Genomic DNA, 17,071 nt, shown 5'->3' with positions numbered 1-17,071 from the left:
TTAGATCTATATTTTAGTTTCTATTATATATACACCAGTCACATAACCTTTTCCAAATGCCCAAACCAGCAACTGTTTCTGCAGGACATCTGGGGTACGAGTCTATAAAACACATGGAAATAGCATGTAAGATTTAGTTCCTATAATTAAGGACCAGTAATTGTTACAATATTCATAATTGGCTGAATTCAGCAGCTGGCCTGTGGCAAATATGGAGTGAAAAGGATATTCTTTCTGTATGTATGTCGCAGAACAGAAGCAAAACACGCATATTTCCAACAAGAAGGTTTTGGACGGAGCAATCTGGACATACAGTATATGTCTTAGCCGTGGGTGCATGAGACTAAGCGTGTATTTAATATTTCGCACATATTGGATAAAGTTTGGCTATGGAGTAGCATCCAAACCCAGGAATGTGTTTGTCACAAGCTGCAGCTGTCTCCACTAATCACCATGTAACGCTCTCTGTTCTCTGTAAGGTCCGGCGTTGTTTGGTGGTGGGCCGAAGTACAAGACATTATGAGTCCTGGTTGCCAATGTGACCACCTACTTTTCAAAATAAGTATTTACAGACGAAAAGGAGAGAACATACAGATGTAGGATAAGTGGATGCAAGGGAATTACTGAAGTCAATGGACACAGGAAATGCTGTTCTGCTCAAGGCTAAAGTCTTTACCGGAGAAGGGAACATGAAGAAGTCTTTCCCCGGGATTGTGCTACGCTTTCCAGAGATGCAAGTAAACAGCTTGAAACAAGTCATTTTAATGTCAAGGAGCTGAGGATATTGTTTCATTGAACCATGAAAGGACGTTTCCCCATAAGCATTTCCTCGCGGCAGTGCCAACTAATCCTCCATTGATGGCTCCTTTCTTGTCTCATTGACCATTCCATGCTTAAGAATGGTGCAGTTTAACGTTTTTCGATGAAACATGATCACTGGAGCAGCTGCCACTCATCTGACCTACTATTTAATTAATAGTGTCTCCTTAATTATATGCATTTAAACATTTCCTTTTGGATATTATCTTCTGTGGGATCAAAGCAGGCAGAAGTTTAAAACGCCGGATAAAACCATATCCAGTACTAACAAACGCTTCACGTGGAGGACGCCTTCAACATCGTCTTTCCAGATTTCTAATTCACTTCGAAGTATAATATTCCCAGAAATGTAGCAGATTGCCAAGTTTTTAGTAGTTTTAATAATTCATCAAATTCTCTCATTACATGGGCTGCTTTTTTTTCCCTCAACACTTTGACCTATTTTATGATTTCCCAGTACAATGTGTCATCAGGAATGTTGGATTTATCATTAATGTTAGCGGCTCGGCAGTATATCATTCCAGTAATCATAGTTTTTCATTTCTTCATAAAAGGATGGGCAATCTTTGGCATGGTAACCATAAATTCATCCGGGAAGATAGACTGTAAGAGCAGCTGGAGTCTCTGACATTATCCATTGCCTAGATGACTAAGTCTTAAAAAAACGTTTCCAGCTTTAAAATACAAAAAAATATTGTAGAAACAGCTCATATTTTATTAAGTTTATATGACCTCATTAGTTCGGTGGAATAGTTGACACTTTTGCCTGCATTCTTTATCCATCACCTTGCCAAATTCATGTTCTTTACATACATCTATATCATGGATATGTTATATGTTCTCTTTTCCTAGTAAAAGCCACCACTCTTTATCACGATTCTATATATCATGGAGCAGTTTGATGCTCAGATGGGCTCGACTAGTTAATTGAGTATAATGTCTATAGGGAACTCAAGAAGATCTTATAAGAGGTTATCGAATCGAGCCCATCATAGTGGCAAAATGCTCCTTACGAGACCCAAAAATGCTCGCTCATCACTTTATGTTAACTATGACTGCAATAGGAGTAATCGGAACATCCATGTGCTGGATCAACATTGGCAAGTCATGCAAGTTCTTCTGGAGCCCAGATTTCTTAATATTATGACTTTTGAAAATCACCAATGTCTGTGAATTCATGGTTGCAAAGCGCTACATTAGTAACAATTTATTCTCATATGTCAGTCACAAAAAATATTTGTTTTACAAAAATGTTAACAACCCCCTATCACCCAGATAAAATGGTGTGGTAAAAAAAAAAAAATCACAATGTGTGAATAAACCCTTGTAGATCCTCAGGCTGGCCAGGATAACTTCCATCTGCAGCATTGCAGTAGTGCTGTGCAGCGAGTCCTGGTTACCCCTCCTGCAGATTACTTACCTGCTAAAAAAAAAAAAAAAGCACACACGCTTCAGGTAATTTTCCAGAATAACTTGCCCTTTGTGTGGACGAGGAATAACACTTTTTGATCATTTATATTTTTGTATCCTGCATTTTTCCACAAGTTTTTTCTCTAATTTTCGGTTGTCTTTGAGCTAGTGGGTTACACTAGTTGTAATGTCTTCCATACACAGGATTCCTGCTTGACAGAAGCATTAGGGAAGACATTGTACAGCAGTACCAGGCTGTGTAGCTGAGAATCCAGCACTAGAGTAAAGTAAAAGTTGCTTGACGGTGCCGCTCAATCTGCCTATCCTATTACTCCTCCGCCATGTACAGACTCTGCCAGCACAGTGAGGTGCCAGGTTACAGTCTATTTTACTATAACCAAGATGAATTTGAGCTGTTTTTTTTTCACAAGTGGATGGGATAAATGGCTCATATGTAGAGAAAAGAAATACATCTCTCTGATAAGAATTATTACAAAGTTTCTTATACTCACTTGTATTATTAATTTATGCATTTTGTTGAAAATATAGTGACCATGTAAAGTGAAATTTGAGGAACTTAAAGAGGTTGTTCACTACTTTGACATTGATGGCCTATCCCTAGGATAGGTCATCAACATCTGATCAACCTGGGTCCGACACCCCGACAATCAGCAGTTTCCAGTCCCGGCAGCAGGCAGCTGGAAATGCTCAGGTTTGGCGCTGCTCTGTTTTCTGATAACAGCCAAGGCCGGGTACTGTACATCCGCCTCCTATTCATTAGAATGGGAGGCGGATGTGCAGTACCCGGCCACTATCAGAAGACGGAGCAGTGCCGGAACTGAGCATTTCCGGCTGCCTGCTGCCACCGCTGGGACCAAGAAAAGCTGATCGGCGGGGGTGCAGGGTGTCGGACCCCAGCTGATCAGACATTGATGAACGATCCTAAGGATAGGCCATCAGTGTCAAAGTAGTGGACAACCCCTTTAACGTGAACCTGTCAGCAGGTTTTTAGACCAAAGTAATGTCACCACTTTAAAGTACAGTATCTGTAATGATGATTACTCCCATACCTTTATCTTACCAATCTGTTTCTAAATTTTCTCACAATATGTTGGAGAATTCTTATGCGATAGATCTCACAAGTTTAGGGGCTTGGCCTGTGTGAGATGTCAGTCTCTGCAAGCTGCTTCCCTGAGATCACCAGGCACCGTCATTTCTTGAGAGCAGAATATGCGTAGATGGATATTCCTGCTCTCACAACATCATGAGAGTACAGTCGTGAGATGTTGGTCAAGGAAGCAGGTCGCAGAGATGAATGAGCTGCCAATCACTGGCAGGCCCGCTCCGAGTAGAGAAAGGACCGAGAAGCCAGAAAGCTGTAAGCGCAGCCCAAGCACCTACACTTGTGAGCTTATTTGCATAAGAATTTAATGATCAATGAGAAACTGGAGACATGGAATTGTAATATAAAGCTATGGAAGTAATCATCATTGTAGGTACTTTACTGATGACATTAGTTTGGGTTCTAAAAACTTGCTGACTGGTTCCATTTAAGCTTCAAAAACTCCTTCCTTTTTGCCTATCCCAATGATCTGCTCCTGCATTCCCTGCTTCGCTTGCTAACATATTTTCACACACGTCATATTTCCAGATGTCCTGCAGAATAATGCCCAGTTTTGTAAAGTGAGTGTGATATTGTAAAATAATTAACTTTTTCTGTGAAACAAATTATATATCAGTTCAGCTGAACTCACTTGTAGCTATAAATGCCTGGGGTAGAGGGAGACGTCTGCACGGTGTAGGCACTTGTCAATATTATTATTTATTCACTTCTATAGAGCCATAATTCCATAGAGCTTTACAGACATGATCATCACTGTCCCCATTGGGGCTCACAATCTACATTCCTATTCACTAGGTCATTGGAGTGTGGGAGAAAATAGAGAACCCGGAGGAAACCCACACAAACAGGGAGAACATACAAACTCCTTGCAGATGTTTTTCTTGGTGTGGTTTGAACCCAGGACCCCAGCGCTGCACCCATGGAGGGCACAGCCAAATATGGATTCACTTCTACTAAACGGAACAAATTTACAGCTCGTTAGTAAGATTGCTTACGGGGTGTAAAGACAAAGAAATATCCTTGGGTTGAGCTAAACGTGTACAGTATGTGCATCTTGCCTGTACACACAAACTTAGTTCATATAAATGTTAATGGAAATGGGGATGATGACTTTCATCCTCAAAAATATGGACGACATCCCCATCAGACCACCTTATTCCAAATTTGACTATATAAAAAGCACATGGCCTTTGTAATCAAATTAAATGTTAATTTATTAAACTGTCAAACACTATTGCAACTTGCTAAGATTATCGCCTTGTACTGTGATGGCATGGCACCATATTGAGCCAACATGGAATGAATAGGCATTTCTGTAGTTAAAAGGAGCCTGACAGCACAAAATGACTGCTTACATGAAGCACAGACACTCTGTGCACCCTTGGTGTGGTGAGCAGATCAGTGCACTTTCTTATCTACTTGTTTTAGGCTGCTTTCACACTACGTTTTTTTAACATGTGTCATGAACGTTTTTTGCTGTAAAAGCAGATCCTGCTTTTACAGCAAAACAACGCATGCAAACGCATGTGTTATTTTGCAGGATCTTGTCACTTTAAGTTTATGGGCAGGCATTGGAGTCATGTGATCGGGAGTGAGGGGAACTGAACGTGACAGACTGGGAGCCGGCATCTGACAGCTGCAGAGGCTCATAACCAAGGTAAACATCGGGTAACTTGCTTGGATACCCGATATTTACCTTGGTTACGAGCATCCGCAGCTGCTAGGAGTCGGGCTGCCTGCTTCCTGCACACGTAACCAATGTAAACATTGGGTAACTAAGAGAAGCGCTTTGTTTGGTTACCCGATATTTACCTTGGTTACGAGTGTCTGCAGCTCTGAGGTAGGGGGGGAGAGAGAGAGAGAGAGAGAGAGAGAGAGAGAGTGGGAGGGGGAGAGAGGGACTGATCACCCGAGGCTGGTTTCTGGGCATGCTCAGTAGAGCAAGCAGGATCCTGTCTATCAGCATGCCAGCGTTCACATACGTTTGCATGCAGTATAGTCAGGATCCAGCAATTTGCAGTATTTGGACGCAGCTCAAAAACGCTACAAGTAGCGTTTTTGAAAAATGTTAAAAAACTGCAAGTCGCTGGATCCTCACTATAACGCAGGTGAACGCATGTTGACGCGAGTCCATTGCAAATGCATTGAAATGAAAATGCATTTGCACTGGATCCGTTTTTGCGTTAAAAAACGTTCAGGACGCATGTTAAAAAAACGTAGTGTGAAAACAGCCTTACATGTATAACCTCCTGCCTCTGACTCCTATAAAGCCAGACCTGTCAAACAAGGAAGATGTAGGTAAAGATAAATGTAAACAAGTAGGTGGGATGGTCACAAAACTGTAGGTGCACCCTTGGTGTGGTCAGAGTGCCTATGCTGACAGACTCAGTTTATGTAAAGCATTTAAAAAGTTACTTAAAAAGTTAACAATCATTTTAAATTCGTGTTTGTGTGCTTTAGGCCAGTTTCACACTTGCGTTGGACGGGATCCGTAGCATTGCGTTGTGTGACGGATGCAACGGATGCGTTGCATATAGTGGCACAACGGATGCAACGGATCGTACAAAATAACGCAGTTAGTTTTTTTTCTTGACTTTACACAACTGCGCATGCCCAGATGTGTAAAGACTATTGCGTTAACGGAATCCGTCAAATGACGCATTCTAACGGAATCCGCCACCATAAGCGTCCATTATAAAAACAATCCTGCAGGTTGCGTTTTTTTGACACGCCGCCAAGCACAGAAAAACGCTACATGCAACGCAGCGTCGGCTGACGCATGCAACGCAAGGCCATGCGTAGCTAATAGAAGTCTATGAGGAATAAAATGGTTTCCTGCAACAGTTACCGTAATTCCTCAAGGTGGCGGATAGCAGCGGACGCCGTTCAACGCGAGTGTGAAAGTAGCCTTACAGACCTAAACACGCTGCCGATTGATGGGGGGGGGGGGAGGGGGTGTCTGGGTCTGGCTTGAATCATACATCATTCGCAAAGATGTTTGTTGAATTCTCTTTACCTAATTTTCAGCTTTGCCCAACACCTGGTTGTCTAATGGTTAGACTGAGACCTGGAGATGCATACAAGCCACACTGTGAAATTTCGTGGAGGATTGGTGATGATCTGGGCATGCTTCAGCAAGGCTGGAATTGGGCAGGCTAATCTTTGCGAAGGACGTATGAATTAAGCCGCATAAAAGATTATCCTGGAAAAACAGTTGCTTCCTTCTGCTCAGGCAATGTTTCCCAACTTTGATGACTGTTTTTTCCAGCAGGACAATGCGCCATGCCACACAACTAGGTCAATGTGTGGATGAAGGACCACAACCTCAAAGCACTGCCATGGACAGCCCAATCTCCAGACAAGAACCCCATTGTAAACCTCTGGAATGTAATCAAGAGGAAGATGGATAGTCACAAGCCATCAAACAGAAGAACTGCTTACATTTTTACACCAGGAGTGGCATAAGGCCACCCCCAAAAGCAGTGTGAAAGACTGGTGGAAAGCATGCCAAGATGCATGAAAGCTGTGATTACAAATCATGGTTATTCCACAAAATATTGATTTCTGAACTCTTCCTGAGTTAAAACATTAGTATTGTTGTTTCTAAATGATTATGAACGTGTTTTCTTTGCATTATTTGAGGTCTGAAAGCAATGCATTTTTTTGTTATTTTGACCATTTCTCATTTTCAGAAAATAAATTTTATATTTATTGCTTGGAAATTCTGAGACATGTCAGTAGTTTATAGATTAAAAGAGCAATTTACATTTTACTCAAATATACCTATAGAGAGAAAAATCAGAAAAACTGAAAATTTGGAAGTGGCCCCTTAATTTTTGCCAGAGATATAGATATAGATTATATATTATATATACACACACACACAGACAGTTATGCTCAAAAGTTTACATACCCTGGCAGAGTATTTGCTTTCTTTGCCTTTTTTTCAGAGAGCATGAATGAGAACATACATTTTTTCATTTTTTCCCGCCACTCAAGGTTAGTGGTGGGGTGAAGCCATTTATTGTCAAACTACTGCGTTTTCTCTTTTTAAATCGTAATGACAGCCAAAAACATCCAAATATGACCTTGATCAAAACATCACATACCCCAGTTCTTCATACCGTGTGTTACCCCCTCTAACAATTATGACAGCTTGAAGTCTTTTGTGTTAGTTAAGGATGAGGTTCTTTATTTTCTCAGATGGTAAAGCTGCCCATTCTTCTTGGCAAAAAGCCTCCAGTTCCAGTAAATTCTTGGGATTTCTTGCATGAACTGCACGCTTGAGTTCTCACCAGAGTGGCTCAATGATATTGAGGTCATGAGATTGAGATGGCCACTCCAGAACCTTCACTTTGTTCTTCTGCAGCCAATGACAGGTTAACTTGGCCTTCTGTTTTGGATCTTGTCATGTTGGAACATCCAAGTACATCCCATGCACAGCTTCCGGGCTGAAGAGTGCAAATTTGTCTCCAGTTTTTGCTGATAACGTGCTGCATTCATCTTTCCTTCAACTTTGACCAAGTTTCCTGTGCCTTTGTAGCTCACATATTACCATATCATCAGCGATCGACCTCCGTGCTTTACAGTAGGAATGGTGTTCCCTTCATCATAGACCTTGTTGACACCTCTCCAAATGTAACGTTTATGGTTGTGGCCAAAAAGTTTGATTTTGGACTCATCAATCCAAATGACCTGGTTCCAGAAGTTTGGGGCTTTTCTCTGTGCTGTTTGGCGTATTGTAGGTGAGATACTTTGCGGCATTTGCACAGTAATGTTCTTTTTTCTGTCGATTTGACCATGCAGCCCATTTTTCTTCAAGTGCCTTTTTATTGTGCCTCTTAAAACAGCCACACCGCTAGTTTTCAGTGAGTCCTATACTTCAGCTGATGTTATTTGTGGGTTTTTCTTTGCATCCCATACAATATTCCTGGCAGGTGTGTCCAAACTTTTTGTTGGTCTACCTGCTTGTGGATTGGTTTTTAGAGAGCCTCTGGTTTTCCATTTGTTAATCACAGTTTGAACACTGCTGACTGGCATTTTCAATTCCTTAGATATCTTTTTGTATTCTTTTTCTGTTTTAGGCCCTGTGCGCACGCTGCGGATTTACAGCAGATTTTGCAGCAGATTTGCTGCAGAAAATGTGTCTAACATTGCTGCAGTCAATTCCCCAGCAAAACCTACGGGTTTTAAAAAAATGCTGTGTGCACACTGCGCTTTTTTTTTTATACCCGCGGATTTTCCGCTACGGAATTAATGAGCATGTCACGTCTTTTCCGCAGGTGCCTGCGGTTTTTGCCATAGATCATGGTAAAAATCCACGGGGACCAACTTGCAGGAAATCCGTGGTAAATCCGCGGCAAAAACGTGGGTGCGGTTTTACCGCGGTTTTTACCACGGGTGCGGGATTCTTTCAGACGGTCCAGTTTATTAAGAAAAAGTCACTTTCTAGTGCGCACATAGCCTTATATAGCTCAACTATCTTTTCCTGTAGATCCGTTGACAAGTCTTTTGCTCTCCCCATGACTCACAATCCAGAAACATCAGTGGCTGGATGAAAGTCTGTCTGGATCCCAGAAATTTGCTCAGTTTTTAGTAGTCATTATGATTAAAAAAAAAAAAAGAGAAAAAGTAGTTTGACAATAAATGGCAAAAATGTTTTTGTGTTACCATTCATATTCTCTGGAAAAAAAAAAGCAAAAAAGAGCAAAAAAATTTGCCGGGGTATGTAAACTTTTGAGCACAACTGTAAGCCTAGAGTGTGTGTACAGGCTAGAGAAAGATTAGAAATTGGAAATACATCCTGAATTGCTAAGGGGTTTACTCTGGTAACATATTCATACCTTAGATGCCAGGGATCAATCCTTTAACCATACCTGCATTATATTGATAAGGTTTTTTTAAATGATTTAAATACAAATCTGTAATTTCGTAAAATATTAATGGATCCTATCTATTTCAATTCAAATAGAGTTGGCATGTAAATATCTGCTGTTTAAACATGCAAATCTGGAATCATTTTTGCATAATAGACAACATATTTAGATCTGGAAAACAAAAATATTAGTGTAAATATATATTTAAATTTTCTTTTTATGTTCATAACCATTTGCATCATGACCGGAATAAAGCTAATTTTATGGGTATTATATAGCCGAGTCTTTGCTTTTGAAGACTTAATATGACCATGTAATAAAACTCTTTTCTTCAAGTTTTTACAATGTTGAAAGGTGTCAAATATTTTGCTTGGGGGAAGGTGAGCCTCTGCCCTCTGGGATCTCAGTGATAACTAGAATTCCACATAATGATGTAATGGAGCAGGGGGAGCAGTCCAGGACCGTGCGGCTGGAGCAGGAGGGAGTGCTTCCTGACCATGGGGGAGCGCTCCAGGACCGTGCGACTGGAGTGGGGGGGGGTTTGGGGAACGCTTTTGGACCATGCGGCCGGAGCAGGAGGGAGCGCTTCCGGACCGTGTGGCCGGAGCATGGGGGAGAACTCCAGGACCGTGCAACTGGAGCACGGGTGGGGAAGGGGGGGGGGGGGGGACACTCCCGGACCATGCGGCCGGAGCAGGAGGGAGCGCTTCCGGACCGTGTGGCCGGAGCATGGGGGAGCGCTCCAGGACCGTGCCACTGGAGCAGGGGGGGTTTGAGAGCGCTTCCGGACCGCGCGACCGGAGCAGGGGGGAAAGGCTTATTGTGTGGCCATTAAGACTACCCCATGCTATTTGTGTGGACTAGAAAGTCTGCTGATCATTAACAGCAACCCCCACCAATTTAACATTTGCTACAACCAGTGGACACATGTGACTAATATCCCTTTAACCAACATTCTAGTTTGGTATAAACTCTTGTTTTCTGGTACACGTGAATAATCATGCCACATGCAGGAGGTGCACTGATGGGACAACTCCCTAAACTGCAGATACTTTTCTTAAAATCTAACTTCAGCTCTCAAGGAACAGATTTTCATCCACATCTTTTAGATCCATTAGTCACAGTCTCTGGCCATTGCTTTATAGCAGTTGTTACATTTGGATCGCCGTAGCTATAAAATCTTAGTATGACTCTATATGAAAGTAATGCAAAAAAAACAACAGGAAATCCAGAATAAGAAATATATTCATTAACTTTAAGTGGTAAAAGCACATTAATATTAGAAAGAGAAGCAACTGCATAGATGTAAATATTAAAGGGATGAGGACGTTATCCCCAGAAGTTGGCCGCGTCCACACTACACTTAATGTTGAACATGTTCTCTCGCCGTTGCTTGGTGCACACGTTTGCTTCTCCTTTTTGCAGTCGTCTTCTGATGACAGATTTTTGCTGCTTTGTCATCTGCCTCTTCACCTTCTGCTTCACAAGTTCCTATGAAGAGAGAAAAAAAAACAAAAAACCCAATGAATCACAAAAAGTAAAGAAGTCTGACACACAGATAAAGGGGAAGCTCTCTCCAATGCATTAAGAATAAGTTAATAATGCTCTGTGCTTAGTAGTACAGCAGAGGAGATAGTATTCCGTGCATGTATTGTATCCTTTTCTATTAAATAATGCTGCTTTGTTGCTAGGAAAACATAGAATTGTGTGGAGCAGTAAACAGCGGAGATCTGGAGCGATGTCTCACCTCCTCCTACACTGCAGATTCTTCTGAGAACATGGGGAGTTATGAATTCCCAAAGAAATTCATGATATAATGCCTTCCATCCTGCCGGCCAGATGCAGGAGCATCCTGGCAACTACTCCTCAGCTGGAGGAAGAAATCGCGCGGCCACACACTGAGCTGATCTAGTTAAGATACATTTTTATTCATTTTTTTTAACTGATCAAAAAAAAAAAAAAAAGCAAGCACAGGGAGAAGAATTCCCATATACAGAAGAGAACAGAGTTTGCAGGCAGGTGTCCATTATCACCAGCTCTCCCATCAGTATTTTACAGCGTCCGTGTTTCCATTCACTTTCCCCTCCACCGATTGTGAGTACCATCCTCAGTTAAACTGCATTTTAAATTGTTAAGCTGTTTTAAATTTTTATATCATAAATCAATAGTACACATGAAAAAAAAGCAACTGTCATATCTTATCAGGGAAATCTGCTGTTTTCTCTAACAGAATTGATCAGTCATTATCAAATTTCTCAATTCTGGAGGTAAAATCTGTATTTAGTGAATACTCTCCCATTACTGAGATAGGAGATGGCAGCTGTTACTGAGGATATTTAGTTTGAAGAGCGAGGAGCCAGAGGTAGAGGAGCGAGGAGCCAGAGGAGCGACGAGGCCGAGGAGGCAGAGGAGCCAGAGGCCGAGGAGGCAGAGGAGCCAGAGGCCGAGGAGCGAGGAGCCAGAGGCCGAGGAGCCAGAGGCCGAGGAGCGAGGAGCCAGAGGAGCGACGAGGCCGAAGAGCGAGGAGGCAGAGGAGCCAGAGGCCGAGGAGCGAGGAGCCAGAGGCCGAGGAGCCAGAGGCCGAGGAGCGAGGAGCCAGAGGCCGAGGAGCCAGAGGCCGAGGAGCGAGGAGCCAGAGGCCGAGGAGCCAGAGGCCGAGGAGCCAGAGGCCGAGGAGCCAGAGGCCGAGGAGCCAGAGGCCGAGGAGCGAGGAGCCAGAGGCCGAGGAGCGAGGAGCCAGAGGCAGAGGAGCCAGAGGCCGAGGAGCGAGGAGCCAGAGGCCGAAGAGCGAGGAGGCAGAGGAGCCAGAGGCCGAGGAGCGAGGAGCCAGAGGCGCCAGAGGCCGAGGAGCGAGGAGCCAGAGGCCGAGGAGCCAGAGGCCGAGGAGCCAGAGGCCGAGGAGCCAGAGGCCGAGGAGCCAGAGGCCGAGGAGCGAGGAGCCAGAGGCCGAGGAGCAAGGAGCCAGAGGCCGAGGAGCGAGGAGCCAGAGGCCGAGGAGCAAGGAGCCAGAGGCCGAGGAGCAAGGAGCCAGAGGCCGAGGAGCAAGGAGCCAGAGGCCGAGGAGCCAGAGGCCGAGGAGCCAGAGGCCGAGGAGCCAGTGGCCGAGGAGCGAGGAGCCAGTGGCCGAGGAGCGAGGAGCCAGTGGCCGAGGAGCCAGAGGCCGAGGAGCGAGGAGCCAGAGGCCGAGGAGCCAGAGGCCGAGGAGCGAGGAGCCAGAGGCCGAGGAGCGAGGAGCCAGAGGCAGAGGAGCGAGGAGCCAGAGGCAGAGGAGCGAGGAGCCAGAGGCAGAGGAGCGAGGAGCCAGAGGCAGAGGAGCGATGAGGCCGAGGAGGCAGAGGAGCCAGAGGCAGAGGAGCGAGGAGCCAGAGGCCGAGGAGCCAGAGGCCGAGGAGCCAGAGGCCGAGGAGCGAGGAGCCAGAGGCAGAGGAGCGAGGAGGCAGAGGAGCGACGAGGCCGAAGAGCGAGGAGGCAGAGGAGCCAGAGGCCGAGGAGCGAGGAGCCAGAGGCCGAGGAGCCAGAGGCCAGAGGCCGAGGAGCCAGAGGCCGAGGAGCGAGGAGCCAGAGGCCGAGGAGCGAGGAGCCAGAGGCCGAGGAGCCAGAGGCCGAGGAGCCAGAGGCCAAGGAGCCAGAGGCCGAGGAGCGAGGAGCCAGAGGCCGAGGAGCGAGGAGCCAGAGGCCGAGGAGCGAGGAGCCAGAGGCCGAGGAGCCAGAGGCCGAGGAGCGAGGAGCCAGAGGCCGAGGAGCGAGGAGCCAGAGGCCGAGGAGCGAGGAGCCAGAGGCCGAGGAGCGAGGAGCCAGAGGCCGAGGAGCGAGGAGCCAGAGGCCGAGGAGCGAGGAGCCAGAGGCCGAGGAGCGAGGAGCCAGAGGCCGAGGAGCGAGGAGCCAGAGGCCGAGGAGCGAGGAGCCAGAGGCCGAGGAGCGAGGAGCCAGAGGCCGAGGAGCGAGGAGCCAGAGGCCGAGGAGCGAGGAGCCAGAGGCCGAGGAGCGAGGAGCCAGAGGCCGAGGAGCGAGGAGCCAGAGGCCGAGGAGCGAGGAGCCAGAGGCCGAGGAGCCAGAGGCCGAGGAGCCAGAGGCCGAGGAGCGAGGAGCCAGAGGCCGAGGAGCGAGGAGCCAGAGGCCGAGGAGCGAGGAGCCAGAGGCCGAGGAGCGAGGAGCCAGAGGTCGAGGAGCGAGGAGCCAGAGGCCGAGGAGCCAGAGGCAGAGGAGCGAGGAGCCAGAGGCAGAGGAGCGATGAGGCCGAGGAGCCAGAGGCCGAGGAGCCAGAGGCCGAGGAGCCAGAGGCCGAGGAGCCAGAGGCCGAGGAGCCAGATGCCGAGGAGCCAGAGGCCGAGGAGCCAGAGGCCGAGGAGCGAGGAGCCAGAGGCCGAGGAGCGAGGAGCCAGTGGCCGAGGAGCCAGAGGCCGAGGAGCGAGGAGCCAGAGGCCGAGGAGCGAGGAGCCAGAGGCCGAGGAGCGAGGAGCCAGAGGCCGAGGAGCGAGGAGCCAGAGGCCGAGGAGCGAGGAGCCAGAGGCCGAGGAGCCAGAGGCCGAGGAGCGAGGAGCCAGAGGCAGAGGAGCGAGGAGCCAGAGGCAGAGGAGCGAGGAGCCAGAGGCCGAGGAGCCAGAGGCCGAGGAGCCAGAGGCCGAGGAGCCAGAGGCCGAGGAGCCAGAGGCCGAGGAGCGAGGAGCCAGAGGCCGAGGAGCCAGAGGCCAGAGGCCGAGGAGCCAGAGGCCGAGGAGCGAGGAGCCAGAGGCCGAGGAGCGAGGAGCCAGAGGCCGAGGAGCGAGGAGCCAGAGGCCAAGGAGCCAGAGGCCGAGGAGCGAGGAGCCAGAGGCCGAGGAGCGAGGAGCCAGAGGCCGAGGAACCAGAGGCCGAGGCCGAGGAACCAGAGGCCGAGGAGCGAGGAGCCAGAGGCCGAGGAGCGAGGAGCCAGAGGCCGAGGAGCCAGAGGCCGAGGAGCCAGAGGCCGAGGAGCCAGAGGCCGAGGAGCGAGGAGCCAGATGCCGAGGAGCCAGAGGCCGAGGAGCCAGAGGCCGAGGAGCCAGAGGCCGAGGAGCCAGAGGCCGAGGAGCCAGAGGCCGAGGAGCCAGAGGCCGAGGAGCGAGGAGCCAGAGGCCGAGGAGCGAGGAGCCAGTGGCCGAGGAGCCAGAGGCCGAGGAGCGAGGAGCCAGAGGCCGAGGAGCCAGAGGCCGAGGAGCGAGGAGCCAGAGGCCGAGGAGCGAGGAGCCAGAGGCCGAGGAGCGAGGAGCCAGAGGAGCGAGGAGCCAGAGGCCGAGGAGCGAGGAGCCAGAGGCCGAGGAGCCAGAGGCCGAGGAGCCAGAGGCCGAGGAGCCAGAGGCCGAGGAGCCAGAGGCCGAGGAGCCAGAGGCCGAGGAGCGAGGAGCCAGAGGCCGAGGAGCCAGAGGCCGAGGAGCCAGAGGCCGAGGAGCGAGGAGCCAGAGGCCGAGGAGCGAGGAGCCAGAGGCCGAGGAGCCAGAGGCCGAGGAGCCAGAGGCCGAGGAGCCAGAGGCCGAGGAGCCAGAGGCCGAGGAGCCAGAGGCCGAGGAGCGAGGAGCCAGAGGCCGAGGAGCCAGAGGCCGAGGAGCCAGAGGCCGAGGAGCGAGGAGCCAGAGGCCGAGGAGCCAGAGGCCGAGGAGCGAGGAGCCAGAGGCCGAGGAGTGAGGAGCCAGAGGCCGAGGAGCCAGGAGGCAGAGGAGCGAGGAGCCAGAGGCCGAGGAGCCAGAGGCCGAGGAGCCAGGAGGCAGAGGAGCGAGGAGCCAGAGGAGCGAGGAGCCAGAGGCAGAGGAGCGAGGAGCCAGAGGCAGAGGAGCGAGGAGCCAGAGGCAGAGGAGCGAGGAGCCAGAGGCAGAGGAGCGAGGAGCCAGAGGCAGAGGAGCGAGGAGCCAGAGGCAGAGGAGCGAGGAGCCAGAGGCAGAGGAGCGAGGAGCCAGAGGCAGAGGAGCGAGGAGCCAGAGGCAGAGGAGCGAGGAGCCAGAGGAGCGAGGAGCCAGAGGCAGAGGAGCGAGGAGCCAGAGGCAGAGGAGCGAGGAGCCAGAGGCAGAGGAGCGAGGAGCCAGAGGCAGAGGAGCGAGGAGCCAGAGGCAGAGGAGCGAGGAGCCAGAAGAGCGAGGAGCCAGAGGCAGAGGAGCCAGAGGCAGAGGAGCGAGGAGCCAGAGGCAGAGGAGCGAGGAGCCAGAGGCAGAGGAGCGAGGAGCTAGAGGCAGAGGACCGCCCCTCCTCCATCTTTTATCTACATGGCATCTCCTCAGTAACAACTTCTATCTCCTAGCTCAGTAATGGGACAGTCCTCGGATAAGTGATGACAAGAATGTCTCTGGTCCCAAGGATGCCCATGACTGTGGCGCCATCACCTTTGTGAAGACCCTGGGGACTGCGGATAGGCAAATGGCAGCGCTGGGAGATGAAAATAGAAATCCAGAACTGTGAAATGCAGAAATCTCTGGTGGGATGAAAAATGAGTGTGTGCAGATAGGGATCCTGGATGTCCACTGAACATAAGAACTCCTCAGGCTCCACGCAGGCTCCTGTTCAATAACTTGAGGTCCAAAATGGAACAGACAGATCCATCCTTTTTGGGAGCACAAATAGATGAGAGAGAAAGCCTTTGGGGGACGGGATTCGAAGAAGCAAGAGTGGAGGAGGGTGGAAAACTATTTGTAGCCATAGGAGTTGACTAAAAAAAAAAAGTAACTCGTCCCGGAACAGGAGATTACCTCCCACCATGAGAGGAATCCCAAATGTGGACGACCTGTCATGCTGAAAAGAATTTGTTGGATCTGAACGGCATGCTCTAGCTCCCACGAGGACACCAAGAGAGAACAGGCATGAAGGAGGGTTTTCTTTTTTTCTCGGCAGATCGGAGAGACCCTGGTGATTGTTGTTTCCGGCTGAAAATTGGCGAAAGGAACAAATAAGAAACAAGGACGTTTTAGCCTCTGATGTGAAAAAAAAAGTACTTTTATGCACAGTGGCTTCTGAGATGATCTTGTTCAGTTTCACCCTGAAGAGTCAGGAGCCATGGAAAGGGAGACTGGTGTGGGATTTCCATACCTTCAGCCATAAGACTGTTGATCGGGGCTGAGTAAGCAGCTTCATCTAGTGAAGCCGTTAAGACATTTTACTGCATGGGTAATCTGATCAGCTAGGTCCGCCATTTCAGAGGTGGGAGCACCCGACAGGATACCCATCACTTAATCCATTAAATGTAATGGATTACACTTAATCCAGACGGAAACCACCTTGGAAACCCATGTGGAGGCGAAGAACAGGCAGTGAGTCAATCCCACAGCCTTGAAGGCAGATTTGCAAAAGTTTTGGTGTGCCTGTTGGAGAGATCCTTGAGCGAAGCCCCAACTGAGAGGCGTAGGTTAGTGTTGGTAGAGAGCTGGTAAACTGGGGGATCCACGGAGGGAGACACTGCCCATCATTGAAGAAGATCAGACGCAACTTGGTATAGGACCTCCATGCGTTTAAGTCTGGAAATGTTTTTCCAGATGTTCTCTTTCCTTGGTGAAAATGTCAAATTCTTTGTGGTTGTCGAAAACCCAAGTAGGTAGATTTAACTTCTTGAAGGGAATGGACTGCTAGGATTTAGCCAGTACCTCATCTTTTACATTGTCTGACGTCAGATTAATATGCAAATCACTTGGAGAGAGACAGTGCAGATGCCACTGGAATGGTGCCAGCACTGGAGAGGAGTATAGGTGGTGTTATTTTAATGGGGAAAACAAATTGAGAAGGGGTTGTCCCAAATAGTGGATAGCCCCTTTAACCCCTTAACGACCACGGGCAGTAATCTTACGTCCTAGCGGTCATAATATTATTGCCTGCGGTCTGCTGCACGCAGCTTGCAGCGATTGGTGCA

At 48.7% G+C, this 17,071-nt stretch overlaps 1 protein-coding gene across 1 annotated transcript in view; it reads right to left on the bottom strand.

The window, feature by feature from the left end:
* Nucleotides 1-4,035: 4,035 nt before the first annotated feature.
* Nucleotides 4,036-17,071, bottom strand: part of RIOK2 (RIO kinase 2) — a 119,303-nt gene continuing 106,267 nt past the window's right edge. Inside the window, exon 10 of the mRNA XM_075325067.1 lies at nucleotides 4,036-10,719. Coding sequence (XP_075181182.1) covers nucleotides 10,558-10,719 — 162 coding nt within the window. The 3' untranslated portion in view covers nucleotides 4,036-10,557. The remainder of the gene's footprint in view (nucleotides 10,720-17,071) is intronic.

This window comes from Anomaloglossus baeobatrachus, chromosome 1 (assembly GCF_048569485.1).
Source record: "Anomaloglossus baeobatrachus isolate aAnoBae1 chromosome 1, aAnoBae1.hap1, whole genome shotgun sequence".
Classification (NCBI taxonomy): domain Eukaryota; kingdom Metazoa; phylum Chordata; class Amphibia; order Anura; family Aromobatidae; genus Anomaloglossus; species Anomaloglossus baeobatrachus.
The sequence above is the reverse complement of the archived record's forward strand: the minus strand, read 5'-3'. Positions and strand labels throughout refer to the sequence as shown.